The sequence below is a fragment of the Ahaetulla prasina genome, chromosome 4 (assembly GCF_028640845.1).
Source record: "Ahaetulla prasina isolate Xishuangbanna chromosome 4, ASM2864084v1, whole genome shotgun sequence".
Lineage (NCBI taxonomy): Eukaryota > Metazoa > Chordata > Lepidosauria > Squamata > Colubridae > Ahaetulla > Ahaetulla prasina.
The window spans coordinates 29,035,404-29,049,355 of record NC_080542.1 but is presented as its reverse complement, the minus strand read 5'-3'; the positions used below and the strand labels follow the sequence as shown (position 1 = coordinate 29,049,355).

The following is a 13,952-nucleotide window of genomic DNA, read 5'->3' as shown; positions in this document are numbered from 1 at the left end:
CTCTTCTTGATTCGTGCAGTATACAGGTCCTCAATGGAAGGCAAGTTGGTAGCAATTATTTTTTCTGCAGTTCTAATTATCCTCTGAAGTCTGTGTTTTTCTTGTTGGGTTGCAGAACCGAACCAGACAGTTATAGAGGTGCAAATGACAGACTCAATAATTCCTCTGTAGAATTGGATCAGCAGCTCCTTGGGCAGTTTGAGCTTACTGAGTTGGCGCAGAAAGAACATTCTTTGTTGTCCTTTTTTAATGATGTTTTTGATGTTAGCTGTCCATTTGAGATCTTGCGATATGATAGAATCCAGAAATTTGAAGGTTTCTACTGTTGATACTGTGTTGTCAAGTATTGTGAGAGGTGGAAGTATGGAAAGGTTTTTCCTAAAGTCTACCACCATTTCTACGGTTTTGAGTGTGTTCAGTTCCAGATTGTTTTGGTTGCACCACAAGGCTAGTCGTATCTAGCTTATCTTTCATTCTTCATCCATTCTTCAGAATGAATATTATATCCAAAGTTTTTTCTCCATTTTATCTAACAATTGTTAACTTGTTCATCCTCTGTTTTTATTTTCATTAAGAGTTCAATATATTTTAGCAATACTATGATTAAATTCTCCTTGAGACAAATTTAACAAATTGGCATAGGCTAATTTTTCTTGGTATTTTCTTGAACACTACTTAAAATTCTCCAAGGTTGTCCAAAACTGCATGCACTTTTGACAGTGATACTTTAATAAAAGGCCAAAACTACTAAATTTGTGCCCAAAACAATTTTCAGAGATTGTTCAGCTCCGATATCAAAATAATAATGTACATATGGGGGAACAGATACAATCTTAAGCCCAGCACTTGAGGATAACTGAATCAGTCTCCACAGTCATCATTTATGCAGGTAGATTGTAATAAATAATGAACAACCACGTAGTGAAAATTCCTACTTGAATTAAGAAGCCCTATTAAAATACAGAATAAGTCAGTCCTTTCTCTACTTGCTGCTTAATCTTCCTTCCTGGCTTGGTTGCTGTGAAAGCCAGAACCTCTATCATGGTTTTGGCCAGAACATAGGAAATAACCAAAAACAACAACAACAACAACAAAAAACCATTACATCCCAACTTTGATAGTTTTACTCGGAGGTTAGTATGGTCAATGATATTAGCAGGTATTGAAAGATCTATGAGGACTATGGGATCACACTACCCCTTTCTTTTTCTCATTGGGTACTAAATTGAACTGAAAGTTTACATACTGGGAAAATATTTATTCCTGTTAACATCTGATTGTGGATAATGTGTGGAGGACAAAATGCAGTTGATAAAGTGCTGTCAGAAACAGACTGGTAGGACAGTCATAAAATCCAAAGGATGAGAATCCTAAAGGGGTGTATTTTTTTGTGTGTGTGTGTGTTTTGTTTTTTTGTTGCTGTTTGAGAACTGAATGGCTATAAGCATCTGATTGCTCTGGTTAATTATGACTTGATCAGATGTGGGTTTCAGCAGGTTCTGGAGAACCAGTAGTGGAAATTTTGAGTAGTTCGGAGAACCGGTAGTAAAAATTCTGACTGGCCCCGGCCCCATCTCTTTTCTGCCTCCCAAGTCCCAGCTGATCAGGATCACAACAATACACAATACAGCAGATCAGGATCACAACAATACATGAGCACACAATAGATTTAAGCTTAATGTGAACCGCTCCAATCTTGATTGCAGAAAATATGACTTCAGTAACAGAGTTGTTAATGCCTGGAATGCACTACCAGACTCTGTGGTCTCTTCCCAAAATCCCCAAAGCTTTAACCAAAGACTATCTACTATTGACCTCACACCATTCCTAAGAGTTCTGTAAGGGGCGTGCATAAGAGCACCAACGTGCCTACCGTTCTTGTCCTAATGTTCCCTTTGATTGTATCCAATTTCATATAGTTATTACATACTTATGATTATATATATGCTTATATATCGTATAGTTATTTCATGCTTATGCTTATATATACTGTTGTGACAAATAAAATAAATAAAAAATAAAGTTTGCAGTAACCTTTTCCTGGAGTGGGGTGGGAATGGAAATTTTACAGTATCCTTCCCCTGCCACGTCCACCAAGCCATGCCATGCCCACCAAGCCACATCCACAGAACTGGTAGTAAAAATTTTGAAACCCACTATTCAAATCAGTTTTATTGCTGGGCTGCTTCTGACTAACAAGTTTCTTTAGTCGGCTCCATAGATTTTCAGATTTTAAGTTCTGGGCTATTCCCAGGCCATTCAGCAGTGGAAGATGATTATCTTGAAACTCCAAAATGAAAGTGGTGTTATTAGCCATCAAACCTCAGAAATACACTTTTCCCAAAAGGAAAATTATATATATGCTTATAGATTGTATAGTTATTTCATGCTTATGCTTATATATACTGTTGTGACAAATAAAATAAATAAAAAATACATTTTACAGTAACCTTCCCCTGGAGTGGGGTGGGAATGGAGATTTTACAGTATCCTTCCTCTGCCATGTCCACCAAGCCATGTCCACCAAGCCATGCCACGCCCACCAAGCCACGCCCACAGAACCGGTAGTAAAAAAATTTGAAACCCACTACTGGTCTTGACATGTCAGGAGATGTGATAAAAGGAGCAATAGATTTTTACCTGTGTTGTGATATAAAATCATCAAGAATCCAAAGCAGAAGGGATCAGAAGTTACAAACACCAAAATGCCCAACAGATTATTTTTATGGTAGTGTTTCAAAAGAAAGAAGGGTTCTCTTAGGTCAAATCTTTTTGAGTCCATATATAAGGATCATGTGGTTGAATGCATGCTTAGACAACAAAGTGATGCATGTGTCTCCCTATCCCTGAAGTCTATAACTGTCTACCAGAGAGAAAAAAGAGGAGAGAAAAGAGTAGTATTTAATAAACTATATCCATTTATTTAAAATTGCATATATGATAGATACTGTAGATAGGAGGGAGGGAGGGAGGGAGGGAGGGAGGGAGGGAGAGAGAGAGAGAGAGAGAGAGAGAGAGAGAGAGAGAGAGAGAGAGATTATCTGATACAAAATACAATGGCTTATGTGCGTAATGGTTTCACTCCTGCTATGGATCATCACTGGTAGGGCAGCTCTCTTTTTTTATACTACTTTTAAACTTCCTCAATTCATTAAGGACTATATAAAATTCCAATAGGATGTAACAGTTGGATATTTGTAACACCACATTTATCAGATAAATTTCCCCTTCCCCAACTGACCCTGGAGGAAAGGCCTGCAAAAGATCCACTTATCATGAGGAATGATGGGAGGCTCATGGAAGAAGGCAGTTCTACTTTTTTGGGATATCTTGTCTTCCAATGCAAGTCTCACTCTTATTCACATGGAACCGAAGATAAAGCATTTTTAGAATGAAAGTATATAATCATTCAGAATGAAAACAGGTATAGAAAAATGGATATTAAACACTAGGCTGAATTTATAACAAGGTTGTCGAAGTGCTTCTTCTAATACTTAGGAATCCTAACTTAGTTAGGGTAGCTAACTTAGTTCTCATAACTAACTAATGAAAACTCTGATTATGTAGGTCTGTCTGTGAGAGGATCTAGAGAATCATACTAGACAAAAGATAGAAAGTTTTTATAGGGAAAATAACAAACTTGGTGAACAATATTGTTGTTTTTCCCATACTCGTTTTGGATTGATGGTGCAAAATAAAATTTAATATTATGCTTTGAGAAGTACAGTTAAAAGGAAGACAATATTGTTAAGAGAATATATAAGAAATACTTTTAAAATGTGCATTTTTTCCCTCACCATCAGTATTTTTCTAATTAAATATTTATTCGTATTTTGTTCAGGCCTCAATATCAAAATGAAACATTTGCAAGTGGGGTGGGGGATACAACCTAGCAGTCCAATGCTGGAGGCTAAGATGGAAAAAATCTCCACAGCCACCATATATTTTCCTTTGGAACTCAGGTAAGTTGGAAAAAACGACAACCAAACACTGCAAAAGACTAACATACTAAAAGTAATTAACTTGGCTTCATTGAAACTGTCTGGTAAGTTCCTGGCAAAAAAGGCCTCAGTGAAGCTTACAATGGCCAATAATCCAAGATAGCCCATGACACAATAAAACATAGTCACAGATCCCTTACTACACTCCAGTACAATTTCTTCAGGCATTGACTGAAGTCAACATCTGGCAAAGGGGGAGAGTTGCCAGCCACACCATACTAATACCTGTTTGAATAAAGATATCAGGAAAAAACAATTTATTTATTTTATTTATTTATTTTTCAAATTTATATACCGCCCTATCTCCCTAAGGACTCAGGGCGGTTCACAGGCAGTTACTTGAGTTGGCCAAGTCTTTCTGCATCCACTTTCTCATCCTAGATCCAGGCCGAGCTGCCATGAAAGCTAAACTTACTGTTATAGTTTTGGCTGACACACAAGAAATGACTACAGAGAAGATGATGCCAAAAATGATTTGTCAAAGAAAACATATCACTTTCTGTGGATGACCAATGAATAACAATGCACTAAGAAAACACAACAGGACCGAGATGAGGAGAAGGTAGGTAAGTTTCCTATTATTGGCCTTGACAATGGGAGTGTGATGGTGTTTCATAAATGTTACAAACACCAGAGCTCTCACAAAAGAAAAGGAAAGAGCAAGAAAAGCTAAACAGATTCCTAAATATTCTCCATAAGATAAAAAGCTGATAATCTTGGGAATACAGAAATCCTGGGTTTTGCTTGGATATATTTTTTTTCAGTACACCTATGGCAGTCATTCATATCTGAAAAATAAAATATGCCAGCTTAAGTTCTCGCACATAGGCCACCATACACATTATTTATTTCTGTCACTTAAATGCATTATGTATTATGAGAAAGTTCTATGTATTTATGACATGTAGTTCTCATTTTGTGATCAGCAACTTCGTCATTAAAATGGTCACTAAGTGAAACCATAACTGGCTCAGGGTAGGGGTGGGGGGGTGGCGGTTGTGATTAGAGAGAGCCTAGAGCCGACGGAGACCACTGTACCTCAGATTGCCGGGTGCGAATCCCTCTTTGTGAGATGGGGCCATAGGTGTCAGATGGGCTTGCTGATCACGTACCTGGCTCCTTGCTGCGTGACAGCTGCCCTGCCCGAGCTCCTGGAGGTGCTGGCTGGGGTGGCAGTTGAGACCACCAGACTTTTAGTCATGGGGGACTTTAACTTGCCATCTTCCGGCTCATCATCGACGGCAGCTCAGGAGTTCACGGCTTCCATGACAGCCTTGGACCTGACCCAAGTAGTTGATGGCCCTACTCACATTGGGGGTGGCACTCTGGACTTGATTTTTCTCTCTGGTCAGTGGTTGAGAGATCTGGACTTGAAGGAAATAGTCATTGAACCTTTGTCATGGTCAGATCACTCTCTTCTTCGCCTGGACTTTCTGACCGCCATTCACCACCGCAGGGAGACGGAGCCGATACGTTGGTTCTGTCCCAGGCACCTGATGGACCCGGAGGGGTTCCGGACGGAGCTTGGGCCATTTCCTGAGGGTCTGGCTCGCGGCTCGGCTGAGGAACTTGTTGCGGCCTGGGAACGGGCCGCGGCGGGGGCCTTAGACCGTGTCGTGCCTTTGCGGCCTCTGACCCGGCGCAGGTCCCAACTGGCTCCTTGGTTCTCCGAGGAGCTGAGAGGGATGAAGCGCCGGAGAGGACGCCTAGAGAGTTCCTGGAGGTCTAGCCGTTCGGAAGCTGACCGGACACTAGTGAAGTCCTATACTAGGGCTTACCTAGTGGCACTGAGGGAAGCGAGGTGTAGCTACGCCTCCTCCCTCATTGCATCGGCAGATAACCGCCCAGCCGCCCTGTTTTGGGTGACTCGCTCCCTTCTCCACCAGGGGGAGCGGGATGACCCGTTGTAGGGACGTGCTGAGGAGTTTAACGGTTATCTATACGATAAAATCGTTCAGCTTCGGGATGGTCTGGACCAAAATTGCGGTGACGCGGGTGAGACGGCTGAGGGTGGTCTTGGTGACATTTTATGGGATGAGTTTGACCCTGTGGCTCCCGAGGACATGGACAGGTTGTTGTGTAGGTTGAATGCCACCACGTGTTTACTGGACCCGTGCCCCTCCTGGTTGGTGCTGGCCACTCAGGAGGTGACACGAGGCTGGCTCCAGGCAATTACGAGCGCTTCCTTGGTGGAGGGGGTCTTCCCGACCGCCTTGAAAGAGGCGGTGGTGAGACCCCTCCTCAAGAAGCCTTCCCTGGACCCGGCTGTTTTAGGTAATTATCGTCCGGTCTCCAACCTTCGCTTCGCGGCGAAGGTTGTAGAGAGTATGGTGGCATATCAGTTTCCCTTACACCTGGATGAAACTGTCTATCTAGACCCGTTCCAGTCCGGCTTCCGGCCCGGTTACAGCACTGAGACGGCTTTGGTCGCGTTGGTGGATGATCTCTGGAGGGCCAGGGATAGGGGATGTTCCTCTGCCCTGGTCCTATTAGACCTCTCAGCGGCTTTCGATACCATCGACCATGGTATCCTGCTGCGCCGGTTGGGGGGATTGGGAGTGGGAGGCACCATTTATCGGTGGTTCTCCTCCTATCTCTCCGATCGGTCGCAGACGGTGTTGACAGGGGGGCAGAGGTCGGCTCCGAGGCGCCTCACTTGTGGGGTGCCGCAGGGGTCGATCCTCTCGCCCCTTTTGTTCAACATCTATATGAAGCCGCTGGGTGAGATCATCAGTGGCTTAGGTGTGAGGTACCAGCTGTACGCTGATGACACCCAGCTGTACTTTTCCACACCGGGCCACCCCTACGAAGCTATCGAAGTGTTGTCCCGGTGCTTGGAGGCCGTACGGGTCTGGATGGGGAGAAACAGGCTCAAGCTCAATCCCTCCAAGACAGAGTGGCTGTGGATGCCGGCATCCCGGTACAGTCAGCTGAGTCCTCGGCTGACTGTTGGGCAGTCATTGGCCCCGATGGAAGGGTGCGCAACTTGGCGTCCTCCTGGATGAACGGCTGTCTTTGAAGATCATTTGACGGCCGTCTCCAGGAGAGCTTTCTACCAGGTTCGCCTGGTGCGCCAGTTGCGCCTTTCTAGACCGGGATGCCTATGCACGGTCACTCACGCCTCGTGACGTCTCGCCTGGATTACTGCAATGCTCTCTACATGGGGCTCCCTTGAAGGGCATCCGGAGGCTGCAGTTAGTTCAGAATGCGGCTGCGGGTTATAGAGGAGCCCTCGTGGCTCCGTGTGACACCAATCCTGCGCAGACTGCACTGGCTACCTGTGGCCTTCCGGGTGCGCTTCAAGGTTTTGGTAACCACCTTCAAAGCGCTCCATGGCATAGGGCCGGGTTATTTACGGGACCGCCTACTGCTACCGAATACCTCTCACCGACCCGTGCGCTCTCACAGAGAGGGACTCCTCAGGGTGCCGACAGCTAGGCAGTGTCGTCTGGCGACGCCCAGGGGAAGGGCCTTCTCTGTGGGGGCTCCCACCCTCTGGAACGAACTCCCCCCAGGACTCCGTCAACTTCCGGACCTCCGAACCTTCCGTCGCGAGCTCAAGACACATTTATTCATCTGTGCAGGACTGGCTTAGATTTTAAATTTATAGGGGTTTTTAAATTGGTTTTTTTAATATTCATATTTAGATCTTTTAATAATTGGGCATTAGAATAAGTTTTTTAATGATTATCTTAATTTGTATATAAATGTTTTTATGTGCCTGTGAACCGCCCTGAGTCCTTCGGGAGATAGGGCGGTATACAAATTTGAATAATAAATAAATAAATAAATAAATAAATAAATAAATACTATATCATTCCATTGCTTTACAGACCTGCAAAGATTATAAACGTGAGGATTGATCAGAAAGTTATTTTTCATCAAATCAAAAGGTCACTAAGTAAGGTAGTCACTACCTGTATGTATTTTTGTTCCTCACACTTATGACCATCTCTGGGTCTCCATGATCATCTGATCATCATTTGTGACCTTCTCAGTAATGTAATGGCAGTAATGGCATCATCCCGTTCACAGATCTCTCCTCTGCTCCCTCCATTACTTTATAGGTTATTTTATCAATCCTCTATTGAAATGTCCTTTTATATCTTAAGGTTTTAGTGGAAAATATAAATTATTAAATAGCAGATATGAGAATCTGTTGTTGTGCCTATATCTTGGCCATACGTATAAAAAATAGAAAGTATCATTGTTTTCTAATTTTCTATGTCAGTGATGGCTAACCCTTTCTGGGCCGAGTGCCCAAAGTGTGCATGTGCGAATGCACGCACGTAAACCCCCCAAATGCTATGCATACGCTGCCTCCCACATGCAACCCTCACAGGTATGGCAGAAACCCGAAGACCAACTGGCTGGCAGGAGGTGCGCGTGCATGTGCGGCAGAGCTGAACTGGGGCGACGGCTCATATGCCATCAGACTCTGGCATTTAATAACTGAAAGTATCAGTGATCAGAATCGATCCACCCTTGTTCCTAACCCCTGCCTATAACTCCTGAATGCTATATGAGATATATACTACCTTTCATAGTTTTGTTGTTCAGTTATTGTATGTTACCACCTGCAGCCACTCTACATAAGTGGTCTGGGTTTGGGCAAGCAGCAACATTAATTACAGTACTTCTGAAAATAAAGTTGAGGAATCCTCGAGGAATTGTGGAAAGGAGCATGTTTGTCAGATACAAACAGAAATTTTCTCTTTAACTTAGTTGGAAAACAGGAGACAAGAATTTTGAAGACCTTGGGATGAAATGTCAGTAAGTATGAATACATTCTTTATAATTGTTCAATTCCAGTAACAACTTAAATTGTTTGAATAAATTTATTTGAACTTTTTAATTTTATTTCATTTTTGAAAAAATATTTAAAAACTTAAAAAAATTATAAACAAGAATAAAAAACAAAAGAACACAACTAATATATCAATTATATATCAATTATGAAACACTATATGAAAGTTAAAATTAAACAAAGAATTAATTGTTTTAATTGTCATGTCATCCAGTCCAGAAACAGACAATATTTTTATTCACTTCACCAATGAAAAAATGGAAGAATACATCTGATTTTCTGAAATGTTTTTGAGAAGAGACAGAAACTGTCATTTTAAAATCACCTAAAAGAAATCTTCATTGAAGAGTTTCCAGCGGAGATAGGAAGTCAAGTTTAAAAGAAAAACTTTGGGCCACTTTCACACAAATCATAATCCACAAGAAGTTGAAATTTTTGTATGTCCTTGCACAGAGTAGCATTGATTCCTTTCAAAACTGAGTAGTGCAGAGTTACATTCGTGTTCCCTGATCTTCTGTGAGGGGAAGCTAGGCAAATATATCGGTAGCAGTTATTTTGTCAACTGAACACTTTCAGCAAAGAAGAGTTCTTTATCTTGTAGTCTTTATAGTTCATTATCGCTTCATTCCTTTAGTCTATCTTCATTCCTATGGCAACCCAGTATTATAAGGACTATTAAAAAAATAGGGAAACACCTCTGTTTCATATGCTCGTAATTACTATATAAGCAAATCATTGCACACTGAATTTCACAGAAATGTCTTTTTGTGTGTATTTTCAAATGCAAAGTATAACATATTATGTCTAGTCAAACAGTATAGATCAGGGTCCTCAATCTGTAGGCTGCGGCCCACTACCAGCAGTTCCATTTGTGCAGGCACACCCACCACTCACACAAATGACATTATGCACATGCACCTGCTTGTCACACAAAACCATTTCCTCTTCCCCACCCCACCCCCCACTGGGTGGCCAACCTAGAAAGGTTGGGGAACAGATTTAGCTTTCTGTGAAATTTCAGATTATTTTAGTGAGGCCTCTGTGGGACTCCAATATGGCTGCCATTCCTGGGAAGTTGATCTAAATTTACCCCCTCCTGATTCCTGAGCATGGAGAGTGGAGAGGAACAGTGCTCAGAAGTGACTCAGAAGAAGAACGCCCCACCCCTCTTCACAAGGGGACTGATACTTAAGGAGACACTTTGGGGATAATTCGTGGAGTTTTGTGTGCTGTTGTCAAACATCTGGAGTTCATTGAACTTCTTGCCTTCTCATTGCTTTGTTCCTTTGCTTTGTGGACTCATTGCCATGCTTCTTTCCTTTGTGGACTCATTGTTCTGCTCCTTTGCTTTGTGGACTCATTGTTCTGCTACTTTGCCTCGTGAACTCAATGCCTTGCTCTCTTGCCTCACTGGACTTCTTTTCTTGAAGCCATTGTGCTAACAGCGTTTTGCTGGACTACTTTGCAGCCAGAGGCAGCTGGAGGTGTGCACGCAAGTGTTTTGCTCTAGGACTTGCTGTAAACATGGGAGTGTTTGGGGGAAAGTTGGAGCAATAAAGGGAAGTTTGAACTACCAGCTGACTGTGTTGCCTCTGTGCCCCAGGTGATCACAATAAGATACAAAATACAAAAGTAAATAGGAAAGCAGTGAAGGGGAAAGGGAGAAGAAAAGTGAGGAAGAGCTAGGAAAAAGAAAAAGAAGCACTGACTTCCAACTCTCTCTTTTGGAAGTCAGTACTTCCAACAGAGAGAGTAAAGAAACAGTAAAATAAGGCATTAACATCAAACCACAACTTTTTGTTTTTTCATTATAATATAAATTAGCCATTTCTATAAGAATCTACCGATCTAATCGGTAAAACCCAAAATCAAAGTTTCATTCTTTTCCATTTCAAGCAGTCATACAGATTTGGCAAAGGTCCGTTTCCACAAACTGCAGCAAGCAATCTAGACAAATTCAGACATACTGTACCAAGTTTTGTTAATATATAATAATAGATATAATATTGATGATTAATGAAAGAAGCATAGTTATATTAGCAAAAGCAACTAAGGAACATCCATTGCTAGGGGTGGTTAGGTTTAGGGCATTAATGAAATTAGATTTTACTTCTGGAGCATGTCTCAAGATCCAACTAGTGTAGGCGCTAACTCGAATGTAAACACCAGGGCGTTTAGGGGCAGCACAGACACCTCCCCAGCTCACTACACCAGCCAAAACCCAATCTCCATTCCATGGACAAAGCAATGGTCCCCCTGAGTCTGCCTGTAAAATAAAGGAATAAAACATTACTTTTCAAGAATATAACATGAATCTTCTACTGTCAGAAAAGGTTCTTACATATGACCAGGGGTGGGCTGCTGGGAATTCACAGGGGTTTGGGAGAACCTCTGTGCAGTTTGGAGAACCCCCAAATCCCAGTCCTGGCTGGCCCTTCCCACCCCACCCACCCCTTCCCAGGAGTCCCCACAGGACCCATTTTGGATGCAGGTAAGTGCAGGGTGTGTGCAGAGGCTCGGGGACACAAAAAAGGGGCGTACCGGAAGTTTGGGGAGCCAGGACTATTTCCAGCCTCCAGATGGTCTCTGGAGCCTGGGCGGATCATTTTTTTTTAAATTTACATTTATATCCCACCCTTCTCCGAAGACTCAGGGCGGCTTACATTGTGTAAGGCAATAGTCTCATTCTATTTGTATATTTATATACAAAGTCAACTTATTGCCCCCCCAACAATCTGGGTCCTCATTTTACCTACCTTATAAAGGATGGAAGGCTGAGTCAACCTTGGGCCTGGTGGGACTTGAACCTGCAGTAATTGCAGGCAGCTGTGTTTAATAATAGGCTATCTTAAAGCCTGAGCCACACCGCGGCCCATTTTTGCCCTCCTGGGGGTTCAAAGAAAGAGTCCGGAACCCAGGAGGGCAAAAATCCCCCCTGCTGTGGTACAGGAGGCCAACTAGGCCATGCCCATCATGGTCATGCCCACCAAGCAATCCAGCAGAGAACCCCTTGCTAAAATTTTTGAAGCCTACCCCTGCATACGACTGATAGGTGAATCTTATTTCAACCTTAGATATATGATTGTATATACTACCCAAAGGCTTTGAGCAAGACAGTTTGGGTTGGACAAAATGCTCTGTATTCTAAGAAAAGAAAATGATGAGAGGGTTCAGAAGGAATATTTCACTGATTTCCACTCATGGTTCACAGCGTGGGAAAATTGCCTCTCTCCAACCAATGGTAAACTGACCTTGTTCAATCAGTATAATTTTAACAAAAGCAAATATTAAAAACCCAAATTTCAGTTGCTTTTTAAAAAAGCAGTTGCTTTTTAAAAAAGCACCTTTGGGACAACCATGAACTAACTGACTGAGAATCTCCATAGACAAATATCAAAAGGAAGTAAATCTTGCTCAGGAAAATTGATGTATAGAAACAAAATACCTCTTACAATAATAATTAATAACAACTTCATTAGCAGATGTCTTCTTCATTAGCAGATGTCTTTGCAATAAATGGAAATAGCTCACATTAAAAGGCATATTAAAATGCATGAGGTCATTTTATGCTTATTTCATGCTTATTTTGTTGTTTAGTACATATTATGAACTGGTGCTACATTGCAGAAATACTTGCTACATTGCAATACATTGCAGAAATACTAGCGAAGTAGTATTATTTCACGATTCGCCTATGTTATTCGGTACAGGAACTCTTGCGCCTGTGAGGTGCCCCCGCCTCGCAGGAATGGCCCGTTTTATTACCAAGGGCCGGCCTCAATGACGGATCTTGGGATCCACAGAGGTGGCATGCGAAGAGGAAGAGCCTTTGGGGGTTTTTAGATAGGGCATTTTTAAGGGGTGGGAGGGGTAGGGCGGGTGTTGGGGGAAACCCGCCGGGTGGGGTATCAGTTCCTGCGCATGCTCGTGGCGGTGAGCTAATAGGTCCGAAGGTTATGGGGGGAGTTCAGGTTCCATTGGTGGAGGGTGGCGTTATTTGCACGGTTTGGGGGAGGGGCAGATTTGGCGGAAGCGGGGGCTCGGATCGTGTTAAGGGGCGCGCTCGATATTTGCAGGCGATCGCGCCCGAGCCCCCAGACTTCTCCGTTCCCGGATAGCCAAGACCCTCAGAGCCTGGGCCTTGGCTGATGTTATGTAATGCATGGTCCGTGGCCAATAAGGCCCCTAATTTACGACCTTATTCAGGGGTGCGCGGACTTTATAGGCATTACGGAAACCTGGTTGGGCGCAGAAGGCGTGCCCTGGTGCAGATGTGCCCACCAGGTTTCCGTGCATTCATCAGCCGAGAGCCCAGGGTAGGGGTGGGGGTGGCGGTTGTGATTAGAGAGTCTGGAGCCGAGGAGACCACTGTACCTCAGATTGTCGGTGTGAATCCTCCTTGTGAAGTGGGGCCATAGATGTCAGATGGGCTTGCTGGTGGCGTACCTGGCTCCTTGCTACGTGACAGCTGCCCTGCCCGAGCTCCTGGAGGTGCTTGCTGGGGTGGCAGTTGAAACCCCAGACTTTTAGTCATGGGGACTTTAACTTGCCTTCTTCCGCTCGTCATCGACAGCAGCTCGGGAGTTCATGGCTTCCATGACGGCCTTAGACCTGGCGCAAGTAGTTGATGGCCCTACCCACACGGGGTGGTACACTCGATTTGATTTTGTCTCTGGTCAGTGGTCGAGAGATCTGGACTTAAAGGAAATAGTCACGAACCTTTGTCATGGTCAGATCACTCTCTCCTTCGCCTAGACTTTCTGACCGCCACCCAACACCGCAGGGAGGCGGAGCCGATCGTTGGTTCCGTCCCAGGCGCCTGATGGACCCGGAGAGGTTCGGACGGAGCTTGGGCCATTCCTGAGGGTCTGGCTCACGGCACGTCTGAGGAACTTGTTGCGGCCTGGGAACGGGCCGGGCGGGGCCTTAGATCGTGTCGTGCCTTTGCGGCCTCTGACCCGGCGCAGGTCCCAACCGGCTCCTGGTTCTCCGAGGAGCTGAGGGGATGAAGCGCGGAGAAGGCGCCTAGAGAGTTCCTGGAGGTCTAGCCGTTCAGAGGCTGATCGGACACTAGTGAAGTCCTATACAAGGACTTACCTAGTGGCATTGAGGAAGCGAGGCGTTGCTACGCCTCCTCCCTCATT

At 43.9% G+C, this 13,952-nt stretch overlaps 1 protein-coding gene across 7 annotated transcripts in view; it reads right to left on the bottom strand.

Moving 5' to 3' along the window:
• Positions 1–8,851: 8,851 nt before the first annotated feature.
• The window catches only part of LOC131196778 (serine protease 27-like), a 47,367-nt gene continuing 42,266 nt past the window's right edge, over positions 8,852–13,952 (bottom strand). For all 7 annotated transcript variants that reach the window (XM_058180063.1, XM_058180062.1, XM_058180065.1 and 4 more), the window contains one exon: positions 8,852–11,074. In XM_058180063.1, coding sequence (XP_058036046.1) covers positions 10,790–11,074 — 285 coding nt within the window. In that variant the 3' untranslated portion in view covers positions 8,852–10,789. The remainder of the gene's footprint in view (positions 11,075–13,952) is intronic.